The 23607-nt window shown below is 50.6% G+C and overlaps 2 protein-coding genes across 3 annotated transcripts in view; one reads left to right on the top strand and one right to left on the bottom strand.

Annotated features, from left to right (window-relative positions):
- Positions 1-753: 753 nt before the first annotated feature.
- Positions 754-22522, top strand: ADORA2B (adenosine A2b receptor). 2 transcript variants are annotated; one of them, XR_007353127.2, is made up of 3 exons: positions 754-2398; positions 18888-19998; positions 21828-22522. XR_007353127.2 is itself a non-coding variant. In XM_048823647.2 (2 exons), exons 1-2 carry the CDS (start codon positions 2076-2078, stop codon positions 19576-19578), a joined length of 1014 nt encoding a protein of 337 aa, XP_048679604.1. In that variant the 5' UTR covers positions 754-2075; the 3' UTR covers positions 19579-20143. The 2 variants fall into 2 exon arrangements, 1 of the variants encoding a protein (XP_048679604.1); XM_048823647.2 differs by lacking the exon at positions 21828-22522 and having other exon boundaries at positions 18888-20143.
- The window catches only part of ZSWIM7 (zinc finger SWIM-type containing 7), a 31730-nt gene continuing 22458 nt past the window's right edge, over positions 14336-23607 (bottom strand). The window contains exon 9 of the mRNA XM_048823653.2: positions 14336-17337. Coding sequence (XP_048679610.1) covers positions 17323-17337 — 15 coding nt within the window. The 3' untranslated portion in view covers positions 14336-17322. The remainder of the gene's footprint in view (positions 17338-23607) is intronic.

The raw sequence follows: 23607 nt of genomic DNA on the forward strand, positions 1-23607 counted from the left end.
GTGCTTGCAGACTTTTCTACTGATACATTGCTGGCTTTGGTTTTTAAGAAAGCGAAACCATCCATTTCACACCACCGAGTCCTTCCTTTGGTAATTAAAGGGGTGTGAAAAACCTCAGTGCAAAACGAACCTGTTGAAAGTCTGAGCAACTGAGAATGGGTTAAAATAAAATTATTTCTCAGTCACTTCAAGCAAATGCTAAACTACTCAGGGACTTAAACTTGCACTTGCCCAGCAGCTATTTGCTATTTTCCCTCCGGTATCAATGCCATAAAAGCGATGCCAGCCCAAGGAGCCCCTGCAAGCCTTGGGGCCCAGTATGTCCCAGAGCAGGGAGGCTAGAATGGTCTGCAGTGTTCCCAGCTGGCACCTGTTCTGAACGTTCCCATGCCGCTCTAACCTGGGGTGGCAGTCACTGAGACACCAATACAATGGGCACTGAATTCAAATCTTGATTCCAGTCAGAATCTCCTACAGATGCTTATCAGGGTTGTGTTACTATTGCTTTTCACTCTTCTGTGCCACTGTATTTCCCAGGCCCCCTCAAGATCAGAAAGGAAGGTGGTGTTGGAAAAGCTCCGAGACACAACCTTCTTTGACAGGTTTCAGAGTAGCAGCCGTGTTAGTCTGTATCCGTGAAAAGAACAGGAGGACTTGTGGCACCTTCAAGACTAACCAATTTAATTGAGCGTAAGCTTTTGTGAGCTATGGGGATGCATCGGATGAAGTGAGCTGTAGCTCAGGAAAGCTTATGCTCCAATAAATTGGTTATCCTTCTTTGAGGGGCTTCAACTCCCGTTCCCAGGGGGTGGGTCCTATTCTTGAATGAAGGAATGTTTTTCCTCTTCAGGTGTATGTGGCTTTAAGGTGCAGGGCTCGAGAAACCAAGGGCTTGTAGGGTCCAGTATAGGTTGTGGGCACTGGTCTTCCAGTCCGTGACCAGAAAGAGGAGAAAATGCCTCTCTCGGAGTTGCTGTAGAAACGTGCTCCAGGGTAAGCGACGTGCAGCTGGTCCTGAGAGTGTGAGTTGAATGATGTGGTTGGAGCCGGGGCTCAGGATCCAGCCTGACTTCAGAGGCAGTACCCGCAGCAGCTCTGCGTTGCCTTTCCCTACTCTCACTTCTAGTCTGTTCATACTTCCCTTTACTCCTTCCTTCCCCTGCCCCGGAAACCTGCTCCCCAGGCCCCAGCGCCCGGCTGGCAGGTGGGCAACTCCCTCCTTCGCCTTGGGCGGCTCTGTCCGGCCGCTGCAGCGCCCCCGAGTGTGAAATCCGAGCCGGGGGGGACTTGCAGCCTGAGCAGCCAAGGGGCCGCCGGGGAGTGTAGCCGGCTGCTGTCGCTGGTCTACGCCCGCCACCTGCGCGGGGCAGGGGTAAGCAGCCAGCGCCGCGGCGGTGCAGAGACTCCTCGGTGGGACATTACGGTAAATGCGGAGGGGTCCCCGCCCGGGTGCCGCTTCCTCCAATCCCGCGCGGCAGCCCCCGCCCCCGCGGGCAGAAATAGCAGCCGAGCCGCCGCGGAGCCGTAAGTGGGCGCAGGAGCCGCTCGCACCGGGGCCGGCCGCGGACACAGCCCGCCGGAGCAGCGCCCCGGGGCCGGGCAAGAGTCGGCCGGAGAGCCGCCGCTGGCAGCCCTCGCTCAACGCGCCGGGGCGCTCGGGGAGTTCCTCGGCTCGCTGGTCCCGCGCCGCCCGGAGACCAGCCGTGCCCCGAGGGATGCCCCGGCGGGGGGACCCCCCTGCGCCCCGCCGGGCGCCGCAGCTGGGCTCCTGACTCCCTGAGCGGGGAGCAAGCGCGGGGAGCCCAGCTCGCCGTGGAGGGGGAGCCCCAGCGGTGGCGCTGCCAGGGGCTCTGCCTCTCCAGGGCGCAGCAGGTGTTTCCCAGGGGCGTTGCTGAGCCCAGCCGCAAGGGGACCATGCCCTCCCGGCGGAGCCAGGGGCGAGCTGCGCCCACCGCCCACTGACGGGCCCCCTCCCTGGGAAAGACCATGGTAAGGGCTCCCAGGCCCGGGCTGCTCATCGCTGGGGACTGCCGCGCCCTGGACAGAGCCGCCTCCACGTGAGCCTCCCACCCCTCATGATGGACACGGTCTACATCGTGCTGGAGCTGATCATCGCCGTGCTCTCCATCGCGGGCAACGTCCTGGTGTGCTGGGCCGTGGCCATCAACAGCACCCTGAAGAACGCCACCAACTACATCCTGGTGTCGCTGGCCGTGGCCGACATTGCCGTGGGCTTGCTGGCCATCCCCTTTGCCATCACCATCAGCGTTGGCCTCCACACGGATTTCTACAGCTGCCTCTTCTTCGCCTGCTTTGTGCTGGTGCTGACCCAGAGCTCCATCTTCAGCCTGCTGGCCGTGGCCATCGACCGGTACTTGGCTATCAAGGTCCCGCTCAGGTACGGGAGGGGATGTGGGCACTTGGCGTTGCACGGCCCAGCGCTAGCGAGCCCCGAGCCCGCTAGTGCGAAGCCAGGAGAGTGTTACAGGTGGGGGAACTGAGCAGCCAAGGACTGACTGCAGGCAGGCAGGGGCTGTGCCGGGGAAGGCGCTATGGGAAGACAGGACGCTGGACTAGATGGACCATTGGTCTGACCCGGCAGGGCCATTCTTCTATTCTTAAATGCAGGAGGCTTTGTCTGTGGCTGCCAGGGGCCCAGGACCAGACTTTCAAAAGAGCTCCGTTCCCGTTGGGTTGCAAATCTGCCCACCTGTTTTGAGTGCCTAAAGGGGAGCGGAGCTCTTTGGAAAATCTTCCGTGCCCAAGGCCACAAGGCCGTGGGAGAGCTGGGAATAGCTCTATCTAATCACCTCGGTATTTTTATATTCTCCATCAGTGCAGTGTCTGAGCATCTCCCAAGTAATGAAAGACAAGACCAACATCTTTCTCCTGCTTCTCCACGTATTTTAGAATAGCTCGAGTCGTTTATCATAGGTTCTTTAACAATTCTCGGCTCCCTTGGTCAGCTCAGCCCTTGCTGCCTATAGAGGTTGGAGCTGCCAGTGATCTTATAAGTGAGCTTACGAGTTACTTTTTAGTCCAACTATCACCTTCCACCTAGCTCAGAATCTCCACCTGCCCTTGAGCCCAAAATAGGCTGGTGTTTTTCGCTGTTTAGAAGGGATCGCTCTGCCCTGGGTTGAAGGGAAGGGAGAGTAAGTGTACAAATGCTAAAATCATATCTCGCTGAACACAGGTACTTCTTATGTATAATTGCTTTTTATTTAAGCAAGGAAGTGAATGTATAAATTGTAAACCCAACAAGATATCAACTCTACAAACAGAAGGCGAAATACGCAAATCACATTTCCTTAGCCCCAGCCACTAGCCCGTTCACACAATGTTCTGAGATCACCAGGCTGTTATTCCAGAACAAATATGCTTCTGCTGAAAGGCCAGCTGCCTGGGGTGCAGGGTTGCGTAGGGTCTGACTATGTGGGTTCTGTTTTTTAAAAGAAACCCACAACGCCTGAAGGAGGATTGATTGGTGTGGGTTTTGTTTTCCTCTTTTATCCCCCAATTGACCACTAAGAAACTAATCAAAATTGGATCACAAGAGACCTGAATTGGTCTCACACTAGTTCTGGGGACAGAGGAACATACTGGACAAAGCACAGTAAATATATTCTTTATCGAGGCTTCCACAATGGGTTTGTGGAGCAGCCTCCTGTCATCTGGAAAAGTGCATCCAAAACCTGGATTTTTGGGTCACAAGTGAAGCAAATCGCAGGTGTGGGATAATCTGACCCTTGCATAGGTGTCACCCTGGTTTCTGACAGAGATTGTCTTAAACTGGGAAGCACGAGGGTTAATATCCCTTCCAGAAGGTGTTAACAAGATTAAACATTTATCCCTAGAAATGCCCAGTCCCTTGCCTCAGTATTGTGGAGGGCTCACCTGTCCCTACTGCACAACCACCGTTGCAATTGGTCTGACGGGATGAGGACCAGGAGAGCGGGGGTTGGGTCGGGCTTGCGAGGCATCGGCGGAGCTGTGTTGGGGAGTCCAGGCCTGGAATGGCAAATGGGAGCAGGAGTTCGGAGAGAAGAGCTGGGGGGAAGGGGGTCTGAGTCGGGGCATTAGGGGATGCAGCAGGTTTGAAGTGAGGTGCGTTGGCCAAGCTCTGTGGCTCTTTTCTGCCTACACTCTGCTTGTTTCCAGTGTCTCATTTTCACGAGCAAAACATGCTCTCTGACATAACTTTAAAAGGAATAACCAGACTCGCCTTTTTCTCCCACCTTGCCGGAGAGAATCTCAGTGCGCGTGACAAACATTCATGAATCATCCGGCAGGTGAGGTACAAGCCTCTCGGGAAACGGCGGACAGAGGGAGGGTGTATGTGTCGTCAGCAGATTGATTCCATGGCGTGTACTGGAGCTGGGGACAGATCTGAAGCTTTAGTACTTCTGGATAGAAGCATCTGAATCCTTGTCAGCTCATCTGAAACCGGCTAATCATTTACCTTCCAGCCACGGGGGTAATCTGAGTAAATTGTTTTTTGGCTTCAGACAATGGTTCGGTGTCTGCTCCATTTATTTATTTTTTTCTAAATTGACCCAGAGCACGGGAGCAGCTGCAAGGGAGTCTGATGGCTCTTTTCAGCCAGACGGTTCCTCAAACCACCCATGGCGTGCAAGGCGCTGCAGTGTGGGCTGTTAGTTCTACTCGCTGTCTGTGTACCGTGACTCTTTTCTGTGGCGCTTGGCTGAGGAAGTTGAGCAGGTGTGAATACAATTGCTGCCCCAGGTGGAAGTTCAGCTGAACGTAACAGAGCAGATGTTCTTGGGGGATTATTGCGAGCCCGATCCTGGGTGTGTAGATGGAAAACATTTCTGACAACCGATGACAAGGAAAATATTTCTTCTCCCTCTTTTTGTTTGTTTGTTTTTCTTCTCTATTTGCAGCAGGTTTATTGTGCAACTCCAGGTTGGGTCAGGACTGGGTTTATGCACCTCTCTGAGCTGAGATCCAGGGGCCTTGGTTACAAGGTTTAGGGAAATCTCCTAGGCAGTGGCTCTGGGGTGAAGTGAGTGAGACCTGGTCCAAGCAGCTGTGCTAGTTAGACACACATGCTGTTTTTTGAAGGAGAGTTTTGTTGTGGAAACGGAAAGTTGGCTGTTAAATTACAGGGGAATGAACTTGCGGGGAGCTGTATTTCCAGCTAAAAGGCTTGTCCAGGGGAGTGACTCCGGAGCTCAGTGAAGTCTTTTATCTCTGGATTGGGTGCCAACCATTTCCTTAAAGGTCACTGTTTGGTGGATCATGTGAAATGACGCGTTCTGTCTCAGTGGACAAGTGTCCATGCCAGCAACGCCGTGGGCACTACGCACCTCCCTGGTGGCAGAAGCCAAGGACTGAGTGGGCTGCAGAGTTTGGAGTTTGTCCTTTGTTCATTAGCATGGGAAGGGCGGAGGGTGCTCATCTGCTTGGTTGCTTTGCTTAAAACACGCATGGTGGCTTCTGGCAAGTGGGCTTGTTCTTCCTTCTTCCCCTTCCTGTGTGCCTGCCTGCTGTCACTGTGGGAGGGCGTCTTGTTCCTCTTTCTGCCCCAGCCTTGCTGGGTATTGCAGGAAGCACCTTTCCTCCTGAATGTCCTGAACCTAGGACATCTGGCAACAGGGGCAAGCCCAGGCTACCTAACCCCATGCAGGTTGTGCTCTACACAAGGAGCAGGCAAGTGTGTAAAGCCCATTGGCCGGAGTTTGCTGGTTTCTGTGGGGAAGTTTGTGCCAGTCCTGTTCTTCCTCAGTGTAGATCCTAGCAGCCCTTCCCAGCTGGAATGTAGGAAGACAAGGCTCCGTGTTTGGGGTCAGCTCCACTCCCAGCAGAACATGGACACCTCATATTGATCTGATCAGGATATCTCAGTACCACGAAGTTAATGGTCAGCCTGGTCGCTGCCCCTGGACATCACACTGTGTGTCTGCAGGCCCAGACAGCTGCACGGCGAGGAGAGGAGTCACACAGGCTGCAGGGGCAGGGCTGGGCATGAAGCACAGAAGAAATGTGTCCCCTGTGACTGCTCTGCCATGTCCCTTTTAAATCCCCAGCACAGACTTTGGGATGGTGAGAGAGCGCAGAACAGCCCGCTCTGTCAACGGCCACAGCCTCCCCCACCAAGCAGCCAGCAGGGTGCAGCAGATGTGCCAGGAATTAGCAGCCCCAGCTGTGTCTTAGAGGTGCACTCTCTTCCCTCCCCAGCCTGCTTTCCAATTCAGAGACTGGCTCAGGGGCTTTGCAAGTGCTAAAGAGCAGATTATTGCTGCTGATCCTGTTAGTGACGTCAACCCCATGGCAGGAGCCACAAATAACCTGCCAGTCCATCTTGTGGCATCTTCCCTCTGCCCCGTAATTCTGTTTGTAGGACCGCCAGGTTAATGGAGTGAACTGCACATCTAGGCCCAGAGCAGAGAAAGCCTTGCCTTCACCCAGCCACTCCCCACGCTCACATACGCAGAGACTCGCATATCCGCACACATACTCCCCTGGCACAGTCACACTTGCCGGTGCATGCTGCATTCTCTGTCACGCTCACTCCCACCCCTGACAGTACCATGGATCACAGACATGTTTGAGGTAGAGTCCATCTGGGATGACTCCCACCATGTCCCTGTGGGTTCATCACAGTCATTGGGCAGCACCTGGTCACTGGCCACTTGCCATTCATTGCTCAGCTGGCCCGTCAAGACAGCTTCAGGATCCGGCCCCTGCTTGGAGTCATGCCCTGGGGCACTGCAGGGTTTGAGCAGTGCCAGATCTAGTCATGGGAGGGAGGTACCTGATTCCTAGGGCTTCCCCAGCCAGCTGGAATGCAAGGAGATTCCCGCTGCTAAACTGTGCCCACCCGAGGTGTAACTAGGCCGTGTGGGATGCTGGTCAGGGCTCTGTGCAGGATGGACTGGTCATGGGGCTGGCATGCAGAGGGCTGTGCTGGGAGCTAGGAGGCCCAGATGCCTGCTGTTTTTGTGGGTAGCCAGGACTAGATGAGACCTTTCCTGAGGCTTTTTAATGTGCTGTTTGACTAGATCCTCCCCTGGCTAGGGGAAGGACTTGGATTATCTATCGCTCTGCCATCCTTCTGACCACTCTGCTCCTTGCTTGGCTGTAGTGGGAAATGGTGTGTCGGCAATGTGTAGGTGCTGCACTGCCCCTTACAGGCTGGAATCAAACTCACTCAGCTGTGTATCATAATTCCCCTACTGCTAATAGCTAATGGCTGTTCCTTTCACTCAAGCAGCAGGGGATCTGTGCTGTTGTAGCAAGAAGATCTGAGTTCTTTGCATGCTGCTGTGAGGTTTGGAGTGGTTAACTCACTGCCTTGGGCACCAACTGGGCACTGAGAGTCGGTGTCTGAAGGCATCAGCAGGCCAGGGGGCAGTGAGTAGCACACTGACAGCAGTGAGGGTCGTACATGGCTCTAGCCCCTTTGTTCTCGCCCCTTCCAGCCCTGCAGACTTAGACACGGTCAGCCACACAGTCGGGCTCCAGGAGTGGGAATCTTCCTAGAGCGAGAGCAAGTCAGGGAGGTCTTTTCAAAGCCTGACTAAAGGAATGGTGGTGTGCTAGCTGTATTCATAGAACTGGAAGGGACCTCGAGAGGTCATCTAGTCCAGTCCCCTGCACTCATGGCAGGACTAAGTATTATCTAAACCATCCCTGACAGGTGTTTGTCTAACCTGCTCTTAAAAGTCTCCAATGATGGAGATTCCACAACCTCCCTGGGCAATTTATTCCATGGCTTAAAACGACCCTGACAGTTAGGAAGTTTTTTCTAATGTCCAACCTAAACCTCCCTTGCTGCAATTTAAGCCCATTGCTTCTTGTCCTGTCCTCAGACATTAAGGAGAAGATTTTTTTTGTCCCTCCTCCTTGTAACAATCTTTTCTGTACTTGAAAACTGTTATCATGTCCCCTGTCAGTCTTCTCTTTTCCAGATTAAACAAACTAAATGTTTTCAATCTTCCCTCATAGGTCATGTGTTCTAGGCCTGTAATAATTTCTGTTGCTCTTCTCTGGACTTTGTCCAATTTGTCCACATCTTTCCTGAAATGCGGCGCCCAGAACTGGACACAATACTCCAGTTAAGGCCTAATCAGTGTGGAGTAGAGAGGAAGAATTACTTCTCGTGTCTTGCTTACAATGCTCCTACTAATACATCCCATAAAACGTAAGAATGGCCATACTGGGTCAGACTAAAGGTCCATCTAGCCCAGTATCCTGTCTTCTGACAGTGGCCAATGCCAGGTGCTTCAGAGGGAATGAACAGAACAGGTAATCAAGTGATCCACCCTGTTGCCCAATAGTGTTACACTGTTGACTCTCATTTAGCTTGTGGTCCTGGACCTCCAGATCCCTTTTCGCAGTACTCCTTTCTAGGCAGCCTTTTCCCATTTTGTATATATGCAACTGATTGTTCCTTCCTAAGTGGAGTACTTTGCATTTGTCCCTACTGAATTTCATCCTCTTTACTTCAGACTATTTCTCCAGTTTGTCCAGGTCATTTTGAATTATAATCCTATCCTCCAAAGCACTTGCAACCCCTCCCAGCTTGGTATTGTCTGCAAACGTTGTAAGTGTATTCTCTATGCCATTATCTAAATCACCGATGAAGATATTGAACAGAACTGGACCCAGAACGGATCTCTGAGGGACCCCACTTGTTATGCCCTTCCAGCATGACTGTGAACCACTAATAACTACTCTCTGGGAACAGTTTTCCAACCAGTTTTGCACCCACCTTATAGTAGCTCCATCTAGGCTGCATTTCCCTAGTTTATGAGAAGGTCACGTGAGACTGTATCAAAAGCTTTACTAAAGTCAAGACATACCACATCTATTGCTTCCCCCGAATCCACAAGGCTTGTTACCCTGTCAAAGAAAGCTATCAGGTTGGTTTGATGCAATTTGTTTTTGACAAATCCATGCTGACTGTTACTTATCTTCTAGATATTTGCGAATTGATTGCTTAATTATTTGCTCCTTTATCTTTCCGGGTACAGAAGTTAAGCTGACGGGTCTGTAATTCCCTGGGCTGTCCTTATTTCTCTTTTTATAGATGGGCACTATATTTGCCTTTTTCCAGTCCTCTGGAATCTCTTCCGTCTTCCATGACTTTTCAGAGATAATTGCTAATGGCTCAAATATCTCCTCAGTCAGGTCCTTGAGTATTCTAGGATGCATTTCATCAGGCCCTGGTGACCTGAAGATATCTAACTTGTCTAAGGCCTTGTTTACACTACAGGGGAAATTCAATCTAAGCTACGCAATTTGAGTTACGTGAATAGCGTAACTCAAATTGACGTAGCTTAGATCTACCTACCGCGGGGTCCACACTACACGATGTCGACAGGAGAGCAATCTGCAGTCGATTTAGCGGGTGTTCACTGACTGATCTGACCTGTTGGTCCATCCTGGCCCAAGCACAGACAGATGGAACAGCAGTGGTGAAAAGTACATTAGATTTGTCCTATATTCCTTCGTAAGCTCAGCAGTTATTGGGGGCAATGGCAAAGTTAAACACATGGGGGCCAGATCTTTGGAGTGCCGATGGGAGCTGGGAGTGATCAGTGCACTGCTTCGCATGTGATTCTTACCTGCCCCTACTTGTTCCCATGGCGAACATTAGCTTCCGCTTCAGGCTGTGGCTTCCACTGTCTCTTTGCTTGAAAGGCTGGGTGATCTCATTCCCATGTCAGTGCCCACAGTGCCCGCCCCGTTCTTGCGCAATGGTGCTAGGAGCATGTGGGAGGGCTTGGGTGTGTTCTCTAGGCTGTCTAAGCCAGAGCTGGGGCAGGCTCTTCCATGCAGAGCCTCTGTATCTCTCAGTCCAGCTGTGCTTGACAGCATAATGCGTGGTCTTGTTCCAGCTCCGTCTGCGCGTTACATCGGCTCCTACCCCTGGTTATCAGGAATTACGGGTAAAAAGAGTCTTGGTCTGAGCTGCTACAGGAACTTGCGCCCAAGTGACAGAGCCTGGGGATGGATCTTAATAACAATAATACCTAACGTGCTGATTGTACCTTCCATCCAAGACTCTCAAAGGCTCTTACTGCATTAGGCCTCACCTCCCACATGCAAGGCAGGGACATGTGATTGCTCCCCCGTGCGTAACATGGGGATAGAGGAGAAGTGATTTGCCCGAGATCAAACAGCAGAGCCTCCTCCCTCCTGGGTCTGTGCTTTGACCACTAGACAGCGCTTCTCCACACTCACTCCCACTTCAGATTCTTTTCCTGTTAAAAGAAAAAAGTGGCTTGTTTCCCCCCTCCAAGTTGCCACTCCTGATATCGTCGTTGGACCACATGGGCAGGGAGAGATGCTCTCAGAGGAGAGGAGAGCACTGTTTATCTCCACAGAGTTTAGTGCACCCAGGTCTGTGGAGCTAGAGCAGGGCTGAGTTTGACTCCAGGGTCTGTCTTCCGTCGTTGCTGTCTCTGTGCAGCATTGTGTTCTTGAGGCTCAGCAATGTCACTTTGACAGGGACAGTCTTGTCTCCACACTGAGACGTTTGTGACTTGCTGTCTGGATTGTCGGAGACTGGAACTGCTCAGTCTAAGGTCTCGTCTGCACCGCTGGGGATTATCAGTGCGCAGCAATCAGTGTCACTCCTCCAGTGCAAACTCCTAGCACAGATCTGAAAAGCAGCGATTTCCACCAAGGAGCTCTTCTCTGCTCCAAACAGTGTTTGCTCAATGGGGCAGGTGCCTGGAGCAGACATCGGGGCAGGCTAGTTTTCCACTTGAAAAGGAAACCCTCCTACTGCAGACACCGTTCTGCTGGTAAAAACAGGGTCTGGGTATGCTGGTTCAGTGAGCGGAACCAGAAAAAGGACTTTGATGGCGATATAACTGCATTTACGCTAGGGCTTTTGCCAGTATAGATCTAAAAAAAATCATAGAGCTATACAGTAACTCCTCACTGTCCTGGTTAACATTGTTACGTCACTGATCAATTAGAGAACATGCTCATTTAAAGTTGCGCAATGCTCCCTTATAAGGTTGTTTGGCAGCTGTATGCTTTGTCCACTGCTTGCAGGAAGAGCAGCCCGTTGGAGCGAGCTGGTGGGTGCTTGGAACCAGGGTGGGCCGGCAGCCCCCCATCAGCTCCCCTAAGTTCCCTGTGCGGCAGCCACCCAGTGTCTCCTCCCTCCATTCATGCTGCCTTGTAGCGTGTGAGGCTACATTAACAGCAACGAGTTAACCCTTGAGGGCTCAGCCGAGTGCTAGTTCATCATTTAGCAGTAAGGCTTTCCCTGGGAAATATCCCCCCTTCTGACTCCACCACCTCAACCAAGCTACAGTCATCATTGCTGTGGACAGTATTAAATTGTTTGTTTAAAACTTACACTGTGTGTGTGTGTGTGTGTGTGTGTGAGAGAGAGAGAGACTCTTTTGTCTGGCAAAAAAAATTTCCCTGGAACCTAACCCCCCCATTTACATTAATTTTTTATGGGGAGATTGGATTCGCTTAACATCGTTTCACTTAAAGTAGCATTTTTCAGGAACATCACTGCAGCCTTAAGCAAGGAGTTAGTGTATTGGCAAAGGTTTCTAGTGTAGACTTGGGCTTAGTCAAAGCATGTAAGGGCAGGAGCCCATCCCCTTCCTGGGCCATGGATGACCCAGAGGCCAAGGCTGGAGCTGCAGGGGGTTGAGCGGGAGGCTCTGTTACTGTGGTGAGTGGTGATTAATGAGCCTGGAACGCTCCAGCATGGTCAGGGAGAACTCGGGGTGGAACAATTAACCTGGGTACTTAAAAACGGGGCTCCATGTTCGAAAAACGAAGCAAATGTTTAAACAAATCACGTCCTCTGATGCTCTGCACCAGCACAACCTCCCCAGCTCTGCTGCCACGGCTCTGGGACAGAGGCTGCAGGAAGACCTGATTAAAGCCAATGGCCTAAGCTAGGGTTTTTTGGAGACATCATTCCCTGGTGGAAGCTGTACCCTTGACAAGGCTCAAACCGGCTCCTGCTTTTTGTTAGGGTAGCACCCAGAGGCTCACAGTACAAACCCCTAGGAAGACCCAGCCTCCTACCCCAAGGAGTTTCAGAAATACAATAGCCAGCCCCTGCCTGGTGCTTTACAAACATTTTCTTTTCCTCATCACACCCACCTTACAGAAGGGGAAATGGAGGCACAGAGGCCAAGTGACTTGCTCTTGGTCGCACAGCGAGGTGGTGGTTGAGCACTATTCTCAATGCACTAGCCCAGAGTGCCTATTGGTAGTTTGGTGTGCAGGGTGTGACAGGGTTGATTAGTGCAATGCTGAGGGACCTGGGGGTGCTGGCTTAGTCACCTTCCATCCAGTCTTCCTGCTCCTGAGCATTTGGAGGGTTCTCTTTGTACAGCACCTAGCACAATGGGTCCGTTGCACAACTGGGGCTCCTGCTGCAGTAGAAATAATCAATCATCGTTCAGTGTGATGTACCAAAGCACAGCAGCCAGCTGGCAATGCAGCCTGTGCTGCTGGACAAATTAAACAATCAGACCTATTAGTCTGCCGCAGGTTCTGCCTTTGCCAATCTCAGTGTTACATACTCAGCAGATTCACTCCAAGGACATGGACAGGTGCCTTTGGCAGGACCTAGTGGTCTGTTCTGGGATAGATTCTCCTATGTGGCATCACCAGTGGGCCCGAGCTGGTCTGTGAAAGCAAATGCACTTTGCCCCAGGGATGTGACAAAGTGAAACCGGGGCCATTTAACTGGGAAACGACTAGTGAAATAAACCGCTTTCGCCATCTGTCAGGCAGCTCCTGATGGTGTAGGAGCCATATGCAGGTGAGACGCTGGTTCCCTTATGCCACAGAGAAAATGCTCTTCACCAAACTAGGCGCTGTAGCAAAGGTGGCAGCAGTGTGAGAGGTGCCTTTACTGGTTCGAGGGCGGAGCTGAGATGCTGCATGACAGCAGGATGATCCCAGTGGCTGGGGATGGTGTTGACATGTCCAGCAATGTGTCCATATCATTGAACAGTGGCAGAGCTAATTATCTACTAATTGATTATTAAACCTACCTAGCTGCGTAAAAGGAACCAATCTATTGCCAGGTTGTTTAACCGCAATATATCACTCTTAAATAACCAGCTGATATTGACACTACAATAACTCGTTACTTCTAGGCAGAGACATCAAGTAGTTCCAATATTTGCTGTGGGTTAATTGAGCAGCTTTAGGTGAGTAAATTTACTTCTCTGTGTAATAATAGCAAACCTCAAAAAGAGAAGGGGATTTGATCGGAGCCTGTTAAAGGAGTTTTCAGAGCTTGGGACACCCCTGGCCCCTTCCTGCTTCTAGTTCTCAGAAGAAACCTCAATCCAAAATCAGTTTTCCTACAGTTATTCCCCCCCCTCCATTGTGCCTGGGTACTTGCTGGTTAGTGTGGGGTTGTGAGCATATTGGGTTGTTAGTCTAGAGTTGTTCCTGGGCAAAGGGCTGCCGACAACTGTTCTGAAAGAAATAAAACACCTGTATCCTGATCTCAGGCTTGGCCTTACCTTTAAGTATGTGCTTATCTTCCACTGAAGTCACTGTCCTCAAGTGCTTTGGCCCAGACCTTCAAAGGGATTTGATCTTGGTGGGAGTTAGGTGCCTAAATACCTGTGAGGATCTAGGCCTTTGTCCAATGAGGACTGTAGAGATTTGTTTTTTTGTGGGAAATACATATCTAAAGGCTTCCTTGAAAATATGGGTGGGGGAGGGGGAGTAAATCCAGGTTAGGATTGCAACTGACCTTGCTGAGGTCCATTGAAATATCTGTCGAGTCTGTCAATTAAGACTGAACCTAGGTGATCAGTGAAAAACATTTTGACCCTGAACATTTCATGACTTTGCTTTGGCCCCATTCACGCCCTAAGTTCCCTCTAAGCTGCGCAGCCGTGCAGCAGGCTATCAAGAGTCGTGCAGGTGCACAGCCACAGGGGCTTGGACTGCAGAGGAGAGGTAGGGGGCATGCAGGGCTGTGGTGGGGAGAGGCACCTCTCTCCCGGCCCTGGAGCTGCCATGGTGAGAGAGGGCTGGGGGGAGTCCTCTCTCCCCTCCACAGCCCCGGGGCAGTCTGAACCCCTCATCCCTGGCCGCACCTCCAGTGAGACCCCTCACACTCCTCTGCACCTCAACCCTCTGCCCCAGCCTTGAGCCCCCTCCCACACTCTGAACCCCTCGGCCCCATCCCCACCACACATCACCTCCATATTGGTGCACATAACAATATTCATTCCGCACATGGATGTAAAAAAGTAGAGGGAACACTGTAATCATGCCCTGTTTGTGTCTGCTTCTCACCAGCATCTGAATGACACAACTTCCTCACACAAATGTTCACGGATGGCACATGTACAGTGCTGCTCCTGCAATCGGAACAGAATCAGGTTTTATCAGCCTAAACACAACAAGGCAATGCAGCAAGAACACCGTGTTACTTACAGTCAGTCCTGCAACACCCACCAGCAGAATGAAGAGTTCGCTCCAGGGGCAGAGGGCTCACCATGAGCAGCTGCCTCTGGTGTAACTGCTACCAGCTCTTTCCTGAGCCTATGCGGCCTGCAGCTGTTGGCATTGTTCTGTTCTGGCTCATGCAGTCAGTACATTTTCCATTCTCTTCCATGCACTGGCAAGAGGGCTCTGGTTAAATCTGGTTTTGGCCACAATCGTGTTTCTCTGCTGGTTAAGAATGAGCAGCACTCAAATAAACAAGCCATGGTTGCAACTTCTCAGAAAGATAAACGGCTGCTTAATTCACTTTACAAACCTTTGGCAGGACTCATCTGGGGTATGTTTTCAGGAAGTGACAGTACTTAACGTCACATGCCCAGAAACAGCGTGTAGGTCAGTGGCCTCATAACTCACTGGGTTTCAAGACCCTTTGGTTGATGGGCTATGTCTGCTTTTCATTACCCAGCCTAATTTGTTTGGAGACAAGTAGGACTTGGGGAGCGCTGTGCTGCAAACCACCCCTGACTCCCATGTTCTCTCCACCTGTACAAGCCCCATTCCCCTCGGTTATTACAATAAACCTCACAACACCCATGGGAGCTGGGTCAGAGGAGCAAACTGAGGCTAAGTGACTTGCTCAGGGTCACACAGTTCAGTAAGCAGCAGAATCAAGAACAGAACCGAGGAGCCTGCTACCTAGTGTCCTGACCACTGTATGCTCTCCCCTCGGAAGAGTGCTGAGATCTCCCCATAGAGCTGTTCCAGGTTGGAGAACAGGAATTTACACTGTGGGCTCGATCGCTTTTCATCAGACTGCTGATCCAAACAAACACTGAAAGTGCCCAGCTCTCGGAACCACAGCTGGGGTCTCCCAGTGGGGCACCACCATGACGGCACTCCGAGTTAGTGGGTACTTTTGGAAATGTTGGACATAAAGTCACTGGTCCTGTTTATTCCATCTGTGAAACGGGCAGTAATTACTGAGCCATCTGGGGTACTGGGAAGTTAGTGGGCAATACTGAGAGGAGAATCGAGCCCAGATAGCTTCATGCAGCAGAAGACATGGGTATAGTACATGGCTTGCAGTACACATTCCTTCAGCGCATGATGATCCCTTCTCTTCAATCTCTAGGCTACAGCAGAACGTTAAAGCCCAGACACACCTGGGTGACACTGCTGTTTCCTGGTGGTTTGTATTTGACCTGTACACTCAGGACAAATCTGGCTGAACTGGGACTGTGTGTCTGTCTGTCTTCCACGAGGACGCAGAGCTTGCTCCTGTGCAGTTCATATGCAGCATGTACAGCTGCAGTTCTGTGGGAACACGGCCCCCTCCCTCCCAGCCAGCCAAAAATGAGAACATTTCTCTTCCGAAAGGCGGGGAGAGGAGTCCAGAGTAAACAAGAACAAAGCGAACAGAGAGAGGGGCATATCAAGCCAGGGGGTGCTAAATTATGAATGCAGCCTAATTGGCTGTACACAGGACTCTTCTTGGCCTCTCAGATTCTTTCTTGCCTCAGGCTCCCCCCATCCCCCAATACCTCAAAAAAGCAGGCTTTCCGTAGCTCTGGGCTCAGCTTGGGGTCTGTTCTAATTCTACCCAGAGCAGCTGGCCGTTTGCTGTCTGGGTCTTCATGGGATCTGGCTGTCAAGCTAGTTCTCAGTGGGACAGAAGCGGTTCCCTAGTGGGGCAGCGGAAACGAGGCTGTGTAAAGTGCTTTCCTCCCTTGGGCCCTAGGAGGAACCAGACTCCGGTGTGGGATTGAGGTTTGTTTGCAGTAATGGGATTCCAGAGCATAGTGATAAGCCTGGGCCTGGCTAGCAAGACAGGATTTCCCTGCCTAGTTTGAGAATCCTGCGTCAGCGCCCCTGGGGCTTCAGCTTGGGCTAGGGCTCTGAGCAGCTCTTAGCCATCCGAGCTTCGTGAATGTTGACCGGTAAAACCATAGGCGCCTAGGGGGGTTAGGTGGCAGCTGAGCAGGTGGAAGTAGAGGCCTAAATACCTTTGTGGAGCTGGGCCCGAGCAGCCTAAGTGTACGTTTACACTGCAGTCGGAGGTGTGAGTGCAGCCCATGCAGGTAGACCTGAGCTGGTGTGAATACCAGTAGCAGTGAAGTCACGGCAGCATGGGCTCCAGCACGGTTTATAGAAACCTGCCTGGACCCTGGGTACTTGAGTGGCTAGCCTGCACTCACGTCCATGGCTTCACTGTTACTGGTAATGGCTATCTAGACAAAAGCTAGTGTGGATGTGTCTACATGAGCTGTAGTCACCCCTCCGACTGCCACGTAGACCTACCCTCAATCTCATTGAACGTCAGTGGGACTTAGGCACTCTGGAGCCTAAACTTGTCTGTCAAAATCACTTGGGCCTTGCAACAGCTTTTAAAAACTCAGGCCTTGGACTATATTCTGCAGACAGGCCCCTCTATGCTGCTCTTCCTTTGCATGTATTTACAGATGTGAGGCCACAGTCTCCGCGAGGCAAGGAGGTGACATGGCTCCTGTTCTGAGAGGTGGGGAAGCTGAGGCAAGCCCACAGGGACAATGACCCAAATCCACATTTGTAAAACCTTCCACTCGATCCATCAACAGTCACTTCCAATTCCTGGAGTTGTGCAGCCCTTCCGGGTGTCTGTTTATCCAGCCACAGAAACACTGTGTGGGCTGCAGCATGGTGCACATAATCCAATGAGCCCATTGTTTGGGGTTTGCCGTTTCCATAGTTTCCACACATTTCTACTCCCTCTGTTAATTCAGCAGCTGGGCCCTAGGGAGGGATGTCACATGACTGGACGCTGTTCCATCAGACAGTGCAAAAATCCTGTATAATGGAGTTAAAAGCTGTCTGTGCCACTGCAGGTTGTCTTGGGTCCGTTCCATCCCCTGGTCACTTCAGTGCATCCTAGGGACAGGCGTAATGAGAGACAAGGTAACACAGTTAATCCCAGAGCCCAGCTGAGGCCCCCTGTCGGGGGCTGCCACTGAGACATCATAGGAACATGCTAAGATGTTGGAGGTCAGAATTAAATCAGCTCTTGTCACCTCTGCTCTATGTATCATACTAGTGACTTGATTTTGGTGCTTGGCAAATTTTGATCATGGGAGACAGGACAGACTGAAAAGACCCAGTTAGTTACTGCAGGATCGTTTCATTAGCTTAACAAGTGGCACAATTAATCTTTACAAGCGTCATGCAATCAAGTCCTGGTTATGTCTGTACAGGCCAAAAAGCAATGAAGGCTAGAAAGATGAAGATAGGCACCTAATGAGATTTTTTCAGAGTCTAACTCCCATTGAAATCAATGGGTGTCTAGTGCCAATGGGATTTTCAGAGGTGCCCAAGGGTGCAAGTGCCTAAATACCTTTGAAGTCTGGCCCTTAGTGCTGGGCCTGCCAGATGCAACAGAGGGTGTGTCTACACTACACTCAGAGGTGAGACTGCTGCACGTGTCGGCCTACCAGAGTTAACCTTGATACTGCTTGGGCCAGTCCCCGGATACAGATCCGAGGTGCTGGGTGGGGCTGGACAGCTCATGCTGCTGCTGTTTAAACTCGCTGGATCAAAGCTAGCTTGGGTGTATCTACGTGTGGCGCAGTCACACCTCTGACTGCAGCACAGACAGACCCTTAGGCCTGTGACCTGCAGGCATTTATGTAGTGACTGTGTATTTACAAAGCACCGGCATACCAACTGGATCAGACGGTGCAGCTGTCCTGTCGCCAACAGTGGGCTTCACCTGCAGGCACTAATCCACTCCTTCTTGGCATGTACAGTGTAAGGTAGGGGGATGGATGTGGTTGGGTGGGGGATAAAGAGGCCTTGCATGCAGCCTGATCTTCGTTTCCCTAAGCCCTACCCTCCTCTCAGGCACAGAGGGAGTGGCATGCTTAGGATGGGTTTAACTAGTCGCTCAGTGGGATTGGAGTCTGACTGGGACTGCTGAAGTCATCTTGACCCACTTTCTAGTGTTCGTTTGCAGCCACAATAACTCCTGATTTTCAGGACTAAGTTGATCTTGGAAACAGGAGAGGCCAGGGGATGTGTGAAACTGTCACCATATGCATGGGAATATTGGAAGCCCTTAGCTAGGACTATCCCATGTGTTACCCCAAAGAGGTGGGATTATCCCCTAGTAATGTAGGCCAAGAATATAGGCCTAGAAATTGTGGATACCCACCTAGACACCTGAAAAATGGGTGTGATTTTTTTTCAGAGGGTGGGTGCTCAGCACTTGCTGACAATCAGGCCCTGCAAAGGTACCCAAAATCACTACACATTTTCAAAACAGTTTCAGCTTTGGTCTACACAGGTGATCAGTTATGGGGTTTTGCTGGTTGGGAGCGGTAGAGCTGCTGTAGCCTTGTCTGGGGTTACCTTGCAATTGAAGCTTTCAGAGTTGTGACTGCTCATTTAGTTCATGGAGTGATTTGGTTTTTGTTCTTGGTGTGTAGATACAAGAGTCTGGTGACCGGGAAACGGGCAAGATGGCTCATCGCTGTGCTCTGGCTCCTGTCCTTTGGGATTGGACTGACCCCACTGATGGGCTGGAACAGAGCCACTGCGGGGCTGGAACAGATTGGCTGCCCGAATTCTACTAATAGCTCGCAGACCCAGCAGGGCTGCTTAATCAGATGTCTCTTTGAGAATGTGGTCACCATGAGCTACATGGTCTATTTCAACTTCTTTGGCTGTGTGCTCCTCCCACTCTTCATCATGTTGGGCATCTATGTCAAGATATTCATGGTGGCCTGCAAGCAGCTGCGGAAGATGGAGTTGATGGGTAAGTCCAGGACTACCCTCCAGAAGGAGGTCAATGCGGCCAAGTCTCTGGCCATCATCGTTGGGCTCTTTGCCTTCTGCTGGCTGCCCCTACACATCCTGAACTGCTTCACCTACTTCCACCAGGACTTTGGGGACAAGAGGCCTGATTGGGTGATGTACATGGCTATCATCCTGTCCCACGCCAACTCGGTCATCAACCCCATTATCTACGCCTACAAGATCAGGGACTTCCGCTGCACCTTCCGCAAGATCCTTGCCAAGTACATCCTCTGCAAAACGGAGGACGTCCCCAAGGGCTCCAATGGCAACAGCCGGCACCTGACTGTCAGCAACCTCAGTTCTGCTCCTGTATTTATCTGACCATGCCAGTCATCCTGTAGCCTGGCCCTGACCAACCCAACCCTCCCCACCCCTTGTGCCTATGTGGACAGTAGACCAGGATTCTGATGAGTCACACTATATATTTGTACAGCTGTATTTTTTTTTAATATATATTTTTTTAACCTAGCGCCTCATAGGGGAATAACATTTCTGGGGAGACAGTGCCCTGCTTACCCTGTCTCCTGACCTTCGAGTTATGGAGTGCTGGTCATTGTATTGCATTTCCTTCTAGGTCAAAGGTTGAATGTTGGAAGCCGCATGTCCTGGGATGGGTTTCCCCAGCTGGGCTGCTCATGTCAACTCCCGGCATGAGTTGGATTTTATTTATTTATTTTTTTTGGCTCACTCAGAAGGATTTTTTGTTGGTGGTTCATTTTCTACATACTTGATGCCACTTTGGTAAATACCCTATTTTTTCCATCAATTATTTGATGCAGCTAGTATTCTCCCATGGGAAATAATCTTATGTAGCCCAGATGCTGGTGTAAAACTGAAGCCCTGACCCAGAGTCAGAAGGGATCTGCTGGTGTTAATGGGAAAACAAGGCAGTCAGGCGTGCAGGATCCAACTGGATGCTGCTCTGTGCGCTCAAGTGCTGCAGCTCCTGTTGGCCCTACGTCTAACTGCTGTTCTGATGACCGTCAGCCCCCAGGGCCATGCTGCATTCCCGGTGCACTGTGGGGTGAGTTCAGGATGTTGAGAAGCCTTTCTCCGAGCTTTGGGAGGTTTATGTCTGTTTAGCTGAAGGTCGCGAGTGGGATTGAATTTGCCTGTTAAGTTAGAATGCTCTTGTGCAAACAACGGCCCCATAGAACAACACAGCCCTTTGGAACAGGCACTGACATGAGCACAAGGTTTGTTTCTCGGGTGGTTAGACTGGGTCAAAAATTGCTACACCCACAGCGCTGGCTCAGGGGCTAATTTGCACCATCTTGGCCACTGACTGTTCTATAATTCCACTGAAGGGCAGAGAAGCCTTAATGTGCACTGAGGCTTAATAACTCTCTGTAAGCCTAGCTTTTGGGGTTTTTAAATGACTAAGCCTATTTAATATGTGAACTGTGGTACATACAATGACACACAGGTGGGGAGAACTATGGGGCGTTTGCTCCAAAGGGGTTGAATGTGTTGAAGCTGTCATTGAAGGTGCAAGGAGCAGTAGTGTATAACTGGTATGCCCTTCGGGGGGGCCTTTTGTTCTAAGGGGGCTCAAAAATTCCAGTAAAACTAGTCCCCCTCTCTCCCCAAAATCTGACTTTAACAGGCAGAGCCTCAAGCCTACAGCTGTGAGAGTGTATGACACGGACAGGGAGAGCACAAATGGCAAAAGGGCCGGATTTCCTACCAGACTCCAGATGGTCCATTAAAAATTATACCCAGTAACAGTGCTAATGGAAAGAAGGAACTGGCTTGTTACAAGGCAAACCACTGGCTAGGTCTGGAAACTACAGGCTTACGCAAGGGCTGGGTATCCACCTTGGTGCTGCAACCCTCTTCTAAACTGGAGCCTTAGGAGAAGGTTCTTAAAGTGCCAGTGAAGTGGCAAATTTAATCTCTGAACCACTTGGTACCTTGACATGTGACCACCAGAGAGCTGTAGTTCATGCCTGTGTATTTAATATGGTCTCCGCTGGGCAGCTCTCATATGCACAGCCCATGCTCAGAGACAGGGATGGGGATGTAGGTTCTCAGAGCTGCCCCTCTGTGCCCGGGGGGAGTCTGTTGGGAAGGAAGTGCTATCAACGTGAGCGGCAGAAATGGAAGCCAAAGCCCTCTCCTGCCATTCTTCACAATGCGGTTGCTGTGAAGAGGGCAGGTATGGGAAGGCTAGAGCTGTCTGTCATTGGTACTTGAATAACACTGTAGCCAGCTTTGTTTCTTTGAGTTTATTTTGTACTGCACTGCAGGGAATAAGAAAAAATTCCCTCCTATTTCTTACACTAAGTCTCTGACCTGACAGGGTTCAATGTGGGAGGTTGCTATAGGTCAGCGGTGTGAGACTGGGGGTTCCTGGGACTAGTGGACTCTAACCATCCGTTGTGCTAGGAGAAGGTTTAGCTGCCCTTCAGCTACAAAGGGCCAGATCCCAACCTGAGTGAATCCCAACTGTGATTTTGATGGTATTGCACCTGCTGACATCAACTAATATCCAGTCCCAACTTTAGCTCCAGTCAGCCTGTATCACAAGGGTTAAAATTACAGCCGGGTCTTTATCCTTCCCTTTGCAGATCATCTCTGCTGCAACTTCCTTGCTCCCTGTCTGTCCAACAGATGTGACCACATCCTGCCTTCTCAGGACTCATCATCTCATTTCAACCTCTCTATTGTCTTTGGCCTTATTGCTCCTATTAATCATGGAAGGGAACAGCCAGAGTCTCACCTGTGGGTCGGGGAGGGTTGCAACCCAAATATGTGATTGCAACACAAACCATGAGTGCTGGCCTCCTTCTCCTTAAAACAAATCGCAATCTGGAGTGCATGAAAGAGAGAGCATAATGCAAAGTACTAAAGCAGGGTACCAGCAGTTAGTTAATAACTGATCAAGGAATATCTGTAGGTGACAGTTTACACTGCAGGCCAGGATCCACTACAAGCCAGACTCACTCAGAGGGACCTTTGCCATGTGCTGATGTCACCATTTCCCTAGCTGGGATGTGTCACTGGGGGGTTCTTTTAATTAAATAAGTTGTTTGAAAGAAAAAAAAAACACAGCACTGAAGATTTCTAAAAACGTGAATCCAAGTAAAATGGCAGAGGAACCCTGCACTGGCCGTGTCTGTAGCTGTTCACATGTCCCTTAACCCATGTGTTCCTGATGTATACAGGATGGATGGTATTCGCCACATGTTACTTGGGCTGTGTAGTTACAGTAACTTTGTTATTGGGATACAGAATGAATACTTACATTTACCACTGAAAACAACCTAACTCTGTGCCGTGTCATTTCTTTGGGCACGCCCTTGCACGAGTGAGACATAGCCAGGTGCCCCACCCTACCGAGCTCCGGCCAACAGACACAAAGCTCAGTGTGGAGTTGGGCTCTGGGTCATTTGGCTGTGGGATGGGACAGAGCAGTGGCTCTATCCCTACTGCGTCACTAAGGCCTATAACTTGAAGAAACATTGTTTAATTCTGACCAAAATTGGCAGAAAGCTTCCAAATACTGTTGATAATGTGACTCTGTACTCAAAATAGGGCTGGTTGGGAACTACTTAGCCCCTGGGGAGATACTTTATGTATTTCCCAGTACTCTGCTGCCGTCACTTAAGGCAAAGTCTGTAGTCACATGACAGGATGAGCTTGTTTGCACCATGTAATACATCAAAACAGTAATTTTCAGAATGGACTTTTAGATGCCTAGAAAATCATCAGCACAATGCTGGGATCCCCAAAGCCTGAGTTAGATGCTTAGGCTTGCTCTGCACAGGTGGGAAAGAGCTGGGCAGCTAAGACTGGGACTTCAGAAGCCAGCCCCCCAGTCAGGCAGCTGCCTGAGCCAGCCATGCGGTGGGGGTGCTGAACCCTGCCATTTATAGAGCTTGGTGCCTCTCTCACTGAGGGATCCACAGCAGGAACCCTGCTCCTGGACTTGATCAGGTGAGTTTGGTGCTAAATGGGGGAGCTCCCTGGCTTTCTTCGGAGGTCTCTGCCAACAGTGTATCGTATATGCTTGTTTGGCTTAATGTCACCAGCTGAGCAGCTACCATCAAAAATATGTTTTATAATTAAGGGGTAGGAGTCTTATCATCTACATAACTTCATAAAAATAGCAGACAAAAGCATTTCTCAAATGAGTCCATTCTACAAATACTGTGAGGTATTACATGGTACAAACAAGCTCATACTGTCACGTGACTATAGACTTCTGCTTTAACTGAAGACAAAAAAGTATGGGAAAATGGATAAAATATACACGGGGGGGAGAAGGGGGCTAAATATTTTCCCACTTTCCATACAGGACTATTTGGAGTACACAGTTGCATTATCAATTGTATTTAGAAGCTTTCT

This window comes from Caretta caretta, chromosome 17, assembly GCF_965140235.1.
Source record: "Caretta caretta isolate rCarCar2 chromosome 17, rCarCar1.hap1, whole genome shotgun sequence".
Lineage (NCBI taxonomy): Eukaryota > Metazoa > Chordata > Testudines > Cheloniidae > Caretta > Caretta caretta.